The 12,437-nt window shown below is 43.0% G+C and overlaps 1 protein-coding gene across 1 annotated transcript in view; it reads right to left on the reverse strand.

Annotated features, from left to right (window-relative positions):
* LOC124620205 (aminoacylase-1-like) overlaps nucleotides 1-11,142 on the reverse strand; it is a 121,318-nt gene extending 110,176 nt beyond the window's left edge. Inside the window, exon 1 of the mRNA XM_047146872.1 lies at nucleotides 10,944-11,142. Coding sequence (XP_047002828.1) covers nucleotides 10,944-11,142 — 199 coding nt within the window. The remainder of the gene's footprint in view (nucleotides 1-10,943) is intronic.
* Between the last annotated feature and the right edge of the window lie 1,295 nt (nucleotides 11,143-12,437).

Genomic DNA, 12,437 nt, shown 5'->3' on the forward strand with positions numbered 1-12,437 from the left:
TTAGGATAATTATAATTATCTTGAGTAATTCCACTACCTTCATTTTACTGCAAATTTCTTCTTTTGCTGGAAGTTTCATTTCTTCAAGTTTATCCCAACTATCCATATAATCGATCAGATAAATTCCTTATTTAGTTACTAAGTTTTTTATTTCTTCTGAATGAAATTCATTAATATTTTTCATTTGATCGTTTCATAAATTGGAAGAAAATTTTGTCAATGCTTATAGCTATAAATTTAATGTATTAATTAAACTCATCTTTAAATTTTCTGTTTCTTTATCAAAACTAATGTATATGTTTAAACTATCCCATATTAAATCTGTTTCTTTTGCATCATATCTGTGTTTGCTTACAAAGAAATGAGAATCATATTCTGATAAATTCTGAAAATAAATCTGTACAGAACAAGGATGTTTTAATTGTAAATTAAAATAATTACATAAAGGCTTTATAAAATTTGGAGTCTACTGATCATGATATTGTACATTTTTACAATATTTTATAAAATAATGATCTTTTAATTCTTCTTCAGATGCTAATGGCTACATTTCTTGTATTTAAGAAAAAGTGTCCCCTACTTCTTAAAGTTCATTTTAACAAATTCTTTAAATTTTTATGGTAATTTTGTCCTCTATAAGAAGTGGATTTTTGTAATATCCATTTATATACTTAATATAATAAGAAAAAAGCACTTGGTTCATGTTGTTGATATTTAATAGTAAAACTGTTTTATTGTAAAAGTATTGTCTATGTAAATGACACACAAACATTTTTCGTAAATTTATGATTTCTTAGTTCCATGTATTTTTCTTTCCCAGATAGTTCTACTATTACTAGTTTATTAATTAAACGATGTTTTGTGTGACCATCGAATTTTTCTTATTATTATTGTTTAATTTTTTATTAATTTGACTGTAAATGAGCAAAATTAATTTTTAACAGTAGTGTGAATTATTATTCTTTTTAAAATGTAACAAGTTAATTTTTGTTTTTTTTATATTTTGTTGCTTTCAGTAGGTGTATATCATAATATATACCTTCAGAAGATATTTGCCTTTCGAACAAACATGCACTAATAGATACATTAATTTTAGCTCAAATTTTAGATATGTCAGTGGTTTCAACAGGGCACTGTAAGGATCTAGAGTTTGCAAGCAGCTCTAAGGTAAGTAACACGCGCTCGCCAGCCAACCTGTCTGGAATGCTGACAAATTGTTTGGTCAGTACACGTGCGCCTGGCCATAGTGTGATGCAGGTAGTAAGCCATGGGCTGCCATCTGCAGTATGCCGTATTACCTAGTGTGGCCTTGGATACGAATATGTCTCTTTACATAGCTCACCATGGAGCCTTTCAATACGACCGTAATAAGGAAGTCAGATACAGTGATGATGGGTATGCATAGCGTGCGTGTTTTATAATATGCCTTTGTTAATAAAACTGTTTAATGTTCTTTCTTGGTGTTCGTGTATTGCTCTGCCTCAAGGACCCACTGCTTACAAATCCTAACAAGTATTTCCTCTAATTATCATCAGGGGCAACAACACAAACAACCCCCTTATAGAAATGGTGTCAGCATGTGAATTATTATGGAAAATCAACAGTCTGGAAGAGGATCAGGACAATGTGAACTTCTAGCAGCAACAGCAGCAGCAGCAAAATTAACGTTTTCGTACTACACAGGGTCATTCAACGCTGGAATTCAGGTTGGTCTACTCCAGTTTGCCTAAAATACGAAAGGCAGTGATGGGTTTTTACTTAACATTTGAGTGATTCATTGGCGTTAAATCAGACGAAATGTCGCAATCCAGTCAGAGTGACATTGTCGATCTCGATCTATATACTGTCATTAATGAACTACAAGAATAGATTCGACAGTTAAAAGAAGAAAGAAGCGAGCATAGCATTCCGAAAGATTGGGTAAATGACAGTTCATGCAGACAGGTACAACTATAATAAAGAAATTTTCACTATTTCCATCAGGACCAGTGTTTAGCGGAAAACCCGAAGATCATGCGAAGGTGTTTTTCGTAAACTTGAACGTGCCGCCCTGTTAGGATCCTGGACAGATTTCGATAAGCTAGTGGTTGCCAAATTAAGAATTCAGGGAGCAGCACAAGAATTCAGTAGCGCGGAGCCTAAGTGCGTGAAAACAGAAGATTACAATTAGTTTAGAACGATTGTTGTTCAGAGATTTAAATTTAAAAAGGCGATCAGATTTTACAGAGAGCAACTTCACAGTTTGCGAATGCGGCAAGATGAATCTATCGAAGAGTTTGCCGACAGAATTCGATTCATCAACGCTCATACGTTCGAGTTAGTAGAAGATGAAAATGAAAATGTCATTCAATTGTTTGAAGCCTACCAGAGAGCCTTGGACACATTCATTGATGGGTTGCACGGAGAGGAAGTAACCAAAGCTGTTCGATTGGGGCTATGTAAAATGTTTCAGGAAGCAATGCAATCAGCTGTTGATTTCGTTGAAGCACTAAGACGACCGAATGAGATGCATAAACTAGAACGCAGAGTTTTCAACACAACAGGAGAATGCTACAGATTCAATAAGCTGGGTCACAAGCGTGAGGATTGTAAAGTGAATCGAATCTGCTATCATTGCGGGATGCAGCGTCACGTTTCGAGAGATTGTCGCAACAAGAAGAAAGGTAATGCGAACAACAGACAATCAGCCAGATCTTTAAAAGAAGTATGGGGATGTATGGGCCACCACTCCGTCCGCCCCTTGCCAGAGATAGTGATTCCTGTTAGTTCCAGTGAAAATCAAATCGAAAATGACTTCGTGATAGGTAGTGTATATCGTGGGAGAAACATCAAACTACTTATTGATACAGGAGCACAGACCTCATTAATGTGGTGTGGCATAGATAAATGGGGTAAATCGAAACCGCCGCTATTAAAAGTGCAAGGGTTAAATGGAGAAAAGCTACGTAACTATGGAGAAGTTGATGTAGAACTAATTCTTCGCCAAGGCCAAGGTGAAGGTGAATATAAAAATAAAGATAAATAAACAGCAGGGTGCTCATGGTTTCAATTAACGAAGAGGCGTTATGATGGTGTACTTGGATTTGATTTCTTGTCCGCTAACGAGGCAGAGGTATTTGTCGCAGAGAGAAAGATCAGACTAGGCCATAGCAACTACAACCTAGGAAATCGTTCTTCAGATCGTACTCAAAGGATCAGCAATACTAACGTCGAGGGAATGGACCGCCCAAACGATGCATCAGTTCAAACCATCCGAGTCAGTGTTCACATTGATCAGCCTCAGCAAGTTCCCAAGGGAGCAGGAAAGGCAATCTACGTTGAGCCACCCCAATGCAAGGTAGAAACTTTGTTAATAATGAGTGATCCGAGAAAAGTGAGTTACTGGATACAATGCATTGTTATGTTGCTAGAAGTGTAGCTGTCCCTACAACGATGAAACAGAATGTCACAAAATTCCCAGTTACAATAACGAATATGAGTAATGAGGATGTTGTTTTGCCACGAGGAAAGAAAGTTGCTGAAGTGTCGAACGTAAGTAAAAGTGACGTAATACAGATTCCAGATGAGGTAACAATTGCTCCAGTTATAAAAACAGATTTTTGTAACAGTACTGCAAAATTACAATGAGGAGACGAAGTTAAAAATGATCTGAAGCGCAAGATTCAGAAGAAGATAAAACATTTGACAGCTGATGAACAGAAGATTTTAGCCCCTGTTTTAATGGAGTTTGCAGATTTATTCCTAGCAAGTGTAAATTTGCCTGTCACTCATTCAGTTCAGCATCGTACTCATACAAGGAATGCAGCCCCAAGCACACAGAAACCTTACTGAATACCGTTTAGTAATAGAGAGTTGGTAGAAGACTTGGTTAAATGACAATTACAAGCCGGAATTATACAACCGAGAGATCCTTGAGACCCACCGCGGTGTTCGCCTGTTGTAATTGCGAAGAAGTGTGGTTCTAGGCGCTGCAGTCTGGAGCCGGGCGACCGCTACAGTTACAGATTCGAATCATGCCTCGGGCATGGATGTGTGTGATGTCCTTAGGTTAGTTAGGTTTAATTAGTTCTAAGTTCTAGGCGACTGATGACCTCAGAAATTAAGTCGCATAGTGCTCATAGCCATTTGAACCATTTTGCAAGAAAAAAATCAACTTCTGGAGAACCACAGTTCCGTTTTTGTGTTGATTACCACTCATTGAATGCTGTGACCACACACGACGTTTACTCCTTATCAAATTTAGTGGAAACCTTGGATTACTTAGGCAGATGTCGAACTCTTTCAGTATGTGATTTACAAGCGGTTATCATTAGTTAACAGTGCTTCCAGATGATCAAGCAAAAACCTCATTTGTAACAGCAACAGGAATATACAAGTCTCTTAATAGGCCATTTGGACTTCGTAATGTTCCAGCTACATTTCAACTCCTGATGGATTCAGTTTTACGAGGGCTCACCCAAACACAAGCACTTGTTTACCTTGATGATGTAATAATTTTTAGTAAAACATGAAGATGTAATAATTTTTGGTGAAAACATGAAGCAGCATACTGAGAGACTACAAGCTGTTTTTAAGCGTATATGAAGCGCAAACCTGTCTTTATCAAAAGATAAATGTGATTTTGCTCAAAGTAAAGTTATCTATCTTGGTCATGTTATAACCAGTCAAAGTGTTCGAGCTGATCCAAAATTAATTGAAGAAGTAAAGAGTTTTCCTGAACCACAGAATTGGAAAGAACTACAATCATTCTTGGGATTGTCAAATTTCTACAAACGATTGTAGCCGGTTATGCAAATATAGCACATACAATAACACAGCTACTGAAGAAGGGAGCCACATTTAATTGGTCAACAGAATGCAAAACAGCAATGGAAGAACTTAAAACTGCTCTAACCACAGCCCCAGTGTTAACCTATAAGGATTTCAGTAAACCTTTTATTCTTTCAACAGATGCATCCAATTTTTTTCATAGGTGCAATCTTGTGTCAAGAAATTGATGGTCATGAGCATCCAGTCTCATTTGCTTCCAGACAATTAAACTAAGCAGAATGTAATTTTACTACTACAGAGAAGTAGCTTTGTGCTTTGGTTTTTGGTACAAACGTAGCAGATGTTTCTTAACAGGAAGAGAATTTACAGTTGTTACAGATCATGCCCCACTTAAATGGTTATTGAGCTTAAAGGATCCAAGTTTCAGATTAACAAGATGGACATTAAGACTGAGTACCAACTTAAGGTTATTCACCGATGTAGTAAACAACATGTGAATATTGATGCAGTGAGTCGCAAGGTCAGTGTTTGTGTTACAATAAGTTGAGAAGAAGAGTTGAAGGCAGCTGAAGAAGAAGATCCTAAATGCAAATTATGGAAAAAATTATCAACGTTTTGTGAAAATAGATGGATTATTGTACAAAATCACTAGTAAAGGAAACCGCCTAGTTATTCCAGAAAGCATGAAAGAGCAAATCATGCGAGAACAAAATGATTCTTTATTATCAGGATATTGCAGTAAAAAAGCAACAAACATTAAAATAGCTCAAATGTTTTGGTGGCCGAGCCACAAAGTTGACATTTTCGAGTATGTTACACAATGTGATTCCTGTAAGAGACGGAATAATGTAGGAAAAAGTAGAGCACCATTGCAAGAACTGCCAGAGACAAGTGAACCATTTGAACGAGTAGGACTAGATGTCGTAGGACGGTTCCCTAAGACTAAAGATGGAAACAAATATGTATTGACAATCTAAGATCATTTCTCTAAATACCTTCTAATGACACCAATATCTGATCAGAGCGCTGAGACTATAGCTAAAGTTTTTGTAAAGGAATGAATTCTTAAGTTTGGATCACCATTTTATATAATTAGTGATCAAGGTACGAATTTTATGAGTGAATTACTTAAACAGACCTGTAAGCTCTTGCAAATAACTCAGTTGAGGACTGCACCAACTCACCCTGAAGGAAATGGAAGAGTCAAGCGAGTCCACAGAACAACAATTAAAATGGTTAGCCAATATGTGAGCAGCAAACACGACAATTTGGATGTCTGTTTACCGTGCTTGGTAAGTTGTTACAATGCCAAAATGCACAGCTTAACTGGCCTAATGAGATCGTCTACGGAAGAAGAATGCTTTCACCCTTGGACATTGCACGGTCAGCTTCCAGAATCAGCAATGAACACATAAGGGATCTAGCACGCAAGCTAAAGGAAGCACGGAGGGGACTGAAACAGTGAAATCATCAATCCTTTCTTCTGCAACCAAGACAACACGACCGCGAAGCAGCAGTGCCACAGTATCGAAATGGTTCACAGGGCGCTAAGCACTATGTGACTTAATATCTTGTGCTCATCATTCCATTTGTTCTATTATTTTTCATTGATTAAGTATTGTTTCTCGTTTGACTCATTGCAGGATGTCTTTATTCCTGACACGACCAATCCTCCTGATTTGCAACAGTATACTGTAGCATCACATTTCAAAGGTTTCTAATGCTTTTATTTCCTCATTCTCAGTGTTTCGCTTCCATGCGTAACTGTACTAGAAATATAACTTTTCATGAACCTATTCTGATCTCAAGGTTTACAATGTCGGAAGTAAGCAGCTGCTTCATTTTATAGAAAGGCCTGTCGCTTTGTGCAGTTTATGCTGCACTGCCTTCCGTGCCCCTTCCTTCTTTATCTGTTCGACTTCCAGGACAAAAAGTTTCTCCTTACCCTACCCCACCCAACAGCAGGCATACAGTAGGTACTGTTCGGCAAATAGTGTAATTCACCTCTATGGTGTGTAGAATGACGGTATTGACAGATATCGGAGGTGATTGACGATGGATGAATTTGCACTTAGATTGACTTACGATAAGACAGTATTTGTCGAACTGCCATCAGAGAATTAGCAGAAATAAGCCTAACAGGACAGCAATATCAAAGAATAAAGTAAACAGACAGTGAGCAATAAGACAGTCTGAAGTTTGTGTTTGTTTCTCTGTGTGTGTTTGTGTTTTTGTCTGCGTATGTGAGGTCTTCTACCATATCATATCCCCAGCCATACCACACTCTCTTGCAGAATATCCATAGTGGAAAGCTGACATTACCTCTGACAGGCTCCGATGTGGTTAAGTATTACTGTGTTTTTTTTTTTTTTTTTTTTTTTTTTTTAATAACCGAGTGACATAGATCCATGGGTAAACTCAGGCAATTCCTGGACGAGGTGCCTTAGTCAACCCGGAACACCTTTTGATAACCATGAACCATTGCAACTTTCAGAAATCTTGCAAAGGTAGTAGTATATTTCCGGTCAAATTCCGCCAGGCGATGCTGGCTCCACAGGTAGTCCATGAAAGAGACAGCATCGGTGAGGGAAAGGTCATAGATCGTGAAAATGGTGTGGCCCAAGAGCCACACCATTGCGTTACGTCGTGGTCGGGGGTTGGTCTGAATGTCAGGGGTAAGGAACCAGTCGATTGACACATTGTCTGGTGTCGTCCCACCGATCAGCGCTAATAGCACACGTGCAAGGTCCCACACTTCTGTCACGTGAGGGCATGAGAGACGATGCTCTCTGGTGTCTACGTCACCACATCGGCCGCAAGCAGCCGAGGGCCGTAGGCGGATGGCCGCCAGGCGATGATTAGTGGGTATTAAATTGTTTACGACACGATACCATAGCGCTGAAACTTCCGTGGGAAGGGCTGGGTTGTTGATATTAGCCCAAGCTTGGTGCCAGATAACCGACGGTCGTCTGTCCTCTAATTTATGTGGTGTGGGATGGCCTCGTAGTGCCTGGTAAAGGCGCTTCGACGTGCGTACCTTGTCAGTGGCCACTGTTAGGACGTAACTTTGATTGAGGTAATAGTCCTTGACTGTCGTCATCCGGAACGGAATATGTGTCAAACATACTGGTGCACGTGCCGATTGTGGGCGATAACGGTCGGAAAGAACCGCTGTTGTCCCACCTGGGTCAGTTTCACGCAAAGTGGCAATACGGTGAATCAGGAGGGCCGCACATTTGCGGGGAAAGTCAATGAGTCCAAGGCCACCATCGACCTTTGGCAGTGTACAAGTCTGTGCATCAACTTTGAACAGTGCATGCCGCCACAAGAGCCAATATACTGTTTGTGAGATGGCTCTGCCGGTTTGTTTCGATAGCGTAAGGAGTTGTGCTACATACCATGCCCGTGATAGGATGTAAGTATTAAACAGTTGGATTCGCTGATGGAGGTCGAGTCGTCGATCAGCGTGACTCACTCAAAGTCCTCTGATGCGCGTGAGAAGCCGCCTCCACGTGAGTGTTAACATGCGCTGCGGACAGGCAGTCACCTCAAGGCCCAAGATACGTTGTTCCCCCACAACTCGGTACCATGGGCGTTCGATGGTCAATGATCGTGGTCGTAGCGGGATTAGCACCGTTTTGTTGGAATTTAACATGGCACCGGATGCTCGTTCATAAACGTTGAGAACTCGGCGAACTGAATCGATATCCCTAGCGTTTGCGATGGACACACCGACATCATCCGCGTATGCCGCACTGCGGAAGGTGACGCTTGGGAGAGCGACACCATCGACCATCCGTCCGATGTCACGCAGCATGGGGTCCAGTGCTAAAGCGAACAAATACATTGACAAGGGACACCCTTGTCGAACTGATCGTCTGATGGGAATAGGTCGTGATCGGCAGCCGTTCACAACGAGTGTGGAATTTGCTCCATCCAAGAAGTGCCGGATGATTCTTATGAAGTGCTCCCCAAAACCCATCCGCAACATAACGACCAGCAGGTAAGGGTGGGAGACCCTGTCAAAGGCACCGGCGAAATCTAGGGAAAGAATTGCAGCCGGGGTTCGAGTGTCGGCGGTGAGTAAGACAGCATCACGGTATATAGAAGCGGCGGTGAAGATGGTTCGATTCGAAACGCCACATGATTGAGTGGGGCAAAGTTCCTTATTCATTACCTGTTTAAGACGAGAGGCCACGCTTCGTGCCACCAACTTATAATCAGTGTTAAGAACGGTGATAGGACGCAGGTCTTTAGCTCGACAGTGACCTGTGACCTTTGGAATAAGGGCAATACGTCCAGCTAGAAATTCGGCGGGTAGTTCGCAACCAGCAAAAATCTCCTCGCACATTTTGCAGAAGCGGTCTCCTAACAGGTCCCAAAATTGTTGGTAGAATTCATAAGGGAGACCGTCGGGGCCAGGTGATTTTTGTCCCGGACAGGCACGGAGGACAGATGTGAGGTCAGCGAGTGTGAGTGGCTCGGTTAAATAGTCGCGGTCTCGACGATCCAATGAAGTTGGGACCCCACCGATAAGTGCTCGTTGGGCGGCGACGTCTACCGCAACATCCTGGAAGAGGTACGTATAACGGTCTGTTAGGTGTTTGAGGACTTCACGATGGTCTGTGAGGCACGTACCATCGGCTGTTTTAAGGCGTAGAATGGTGTTCTTCTTTGCATGATTCCTTTCAGAGGCAAGGTGATAGATGGATGGCCTCTCGCCCTCAATCAGGGATTCGGAGCGGCACCTCACCACCATCCCCTCGGCCTTTTCCCGAGAGAAGCGAAGGATTGTCGCTTTAATTTTGTTGAGGCGCATGCGTAGCTGATCATACCTGTCAGCAGGTAGGGTTAGTGCGTCATTTAGACATTGTTGATAGAAGTCTAATGTGCTATGCTTCCAGTGTGCGACTTCGCGACTATGTTGCTGGACAACACGTCGCAGCCGCGGCTTCGCACAGCGGAGCCACCAAACCGCAGTGGTAGGGTACTTCGAAGCAGTAGCGATGCAATCCCGCCATGTTTTCGTGACAAGAGTGCGAAGTTCGGGCGTTGGGAGATGAAGTGTATTCATCTTCCAATAGGTGCCCCTAGGAACCGGGGTTGGACCCGTGATATGCAAGGAGCAAGAATATGCACAGTGGTCACTAAAGGCCACGGGAATGACTTGGATGGCACAGAGGGCAGGAATCAGATCAGCAGAGACATAAACACGGTCAATACGGCTTGCCCCAGTGGGATATATGTGAGTAAATTGTGTGTAGGCGGGATGAAAGTGGCGCCACGTATCATTAAGGTCAGCCGCCCGAAGGAGTGAAGCGAGCGCTTCACACCGCATAGGCGTTGGGACCTGATCAGCATCGGCTACCACACAGTTGAAATCTCCGCCAAATACGATAGGACGACGAGCTGTCAAGAAAGGGGTGATATTTGACATAAAAAGTGTTGTTCTGTCATGCCTGTGATTAGCTCCTGAAGGAGCATAGACATTAATAAAAAGTACATCTCGAATGATACATGCAAGAATGCGACCATTGGATGGTTTTGTAACCTCGGATGGAGTTAACTCAGATCTGTATAGCAAAGCAGTGACCCGCCTGGCGTCAGGGTCGATGTTATATAGTGCCTCATAACCAACCAGGTCAGAGAGAAAGGGGGCACAAACCTCCTGGAGAAAAATCACATCAAATGCACCAAGGCGCAGAAAGTCCTTCAGAGAGCGTAGTTTTACTGGGTTGGAGATGGAGTTGATATTTACTGTTAAAAGGGAGAGGGCTCCCAGCTGACGGTCAATTGCAGGCATGAGAAAGCAACACAGAGAAAGTAACGTCAGATAAGGTCATGGTCGTTTGTAAGCAGGTGTGTAAATATCGATACTGTAACCCTGCTACATCACCCTGGATGTTAAATACCAGGCAGCTCATGTGGGAACGAGCCCACTCAATCACACATTTCGTCGTCTTCGTCGTCAGCCGTGTTCAGTCCTTCCCCATCGGCGGAATAGTCCGAACCAGGCGGCGCAGACGGCTCAGTCGCAGCGGTATGTGAGAGGGTGCGAGTGCGCTGCAGCGGCTGATCGCTACCCTGTTCATTTTTACGTTTTGCGGCGATTGCTCCCCGATCTCGTGATGAACTAATAAGCCCCTCTAATTGCCGACCAGTTTTCCGCATACCGTCCGAGCGGTCAGCAGAAACAGAGCGTGTGACTGAGGAGGCCTGAGATTCAGCCTCACTGCTTCTCTCAGGAGGGGGACGTATGACGCCCTCCTCCTCCGCCTGCTGTTCTTGGCTCGCCTTCTTGCGCCTATGACGACGCCGGGGGGACTTAGCGTCATCTGCCGGTGGGGGTGGGGTAGGAAGAACTACCTCCATCTGTTCTACAGTGACAACATCACTGGCCACAGCAGGCGCACTAGTCGCCGCCGGCGGTATTGCCACTACGGGCGTCTGGTCCGGGACAATCTCAATAGGGCTGTCAACAGATGCACTAGGTACCGGTTTCACCTCTCCTGACGGACCCGGGGTCGATTCGTCAGTTCTCTCAGCGGTTCGGTGGGCAGCACCCGCCACTATCTCGCTGAGAAGAGGCACAAGGTTGTCACCTTCCGTGTGTTCCCGCGGCAGTTGCACAGGGCGCCTGCGCGGGCTTTCCACGCGTAGATTGACAGAGGGAGCATGTCTGTGGTTGCCCTATATAGGTAACCTGTGCCCTTGTACTCGCAATATTTAAATATGACGGTATGTGCTGGCGGAGGTCCATACGAACACTACGGACTCCGCTGTTGCCCTGGAAACGGTAGGCACTGTCTCATATTTCATTCGTGATGCTAAGCACCTTGCCATACCGCGACACGACACGGCCGATTACTTCATTGGGACACTCAGGGGTTATGTTAAATACCCGCACAGTCCGTATCCCAAAGCCAGGTCCTATTTGTCGCAGAACCCTCTTTTCACTTCTTCTTATGGTTCCAACCATTTGTGTAGAATTCACAACTACACTAGACTTGAGACACCGTTACGAAACATTTGTGGATATTTGCCTACAGTTTCTCGGAGACTTACTAGAGAAAAGCTATTCATCGATACAGGTTCTCGAGGATTCCTTCGTCCTGCAACATAAACATGCCCAGGTGAAATGGATATTGGCGTTAATGTACTGAGCTGCTGTTTCACGTCCAGCTCAAATGTATTGCATTTGTTCCGAATAGCAGTGCGATTATATGATGACGTTCCCATATACAAGAGGGTCTCATTGGCAATGGAAATATTGTGGACGTTGTAACTGCATATAGGCCTGAACGTCAGTGTACAGACAGGGGTGTTTATGATGTCATCACAGCAAGGCCGGTTGTTAAAGTTAATTTATCCATCTAGAAGACTAGGAGAATGTTTATACTCGAGAAAGCAGATAAGCCGTTGTTAGCACCCCACCACGACATTGAAAGTACATCACTTAGGCCCAGTATGAGTAAGGTACAAAAATTATTTTCAGAGTTTAAACAGACTGTATACAGCGATAGGGATACATATGTGCCAAGTAAGCACATTAAGGATGGAGAAGATCGTCGTGGTTTAATAATCAGATTTGAAGAATGCTAAAGAAATAGAGAGTGTTGCATTCTCGATTCAGAAAAAAACGCGCCACGGTTGTCAGGCTAAAGTTA

This window comes from Schistocerca americana, chromosome 6 (assembly GCF_021461395.2).
Source record: "Schistocerca americana isolate TAMUIC-IGC-003095 chromosome 6, iqSchAmer2.1, whole genome shotgun sequence".
Taxonomy (NCBI): domain Eukaryota; kingdom Metazoa; phylum Arthropoda; class Insecta; order Orthoptera; family Acrididae; genus Schistocerca; species Schistocerca americana.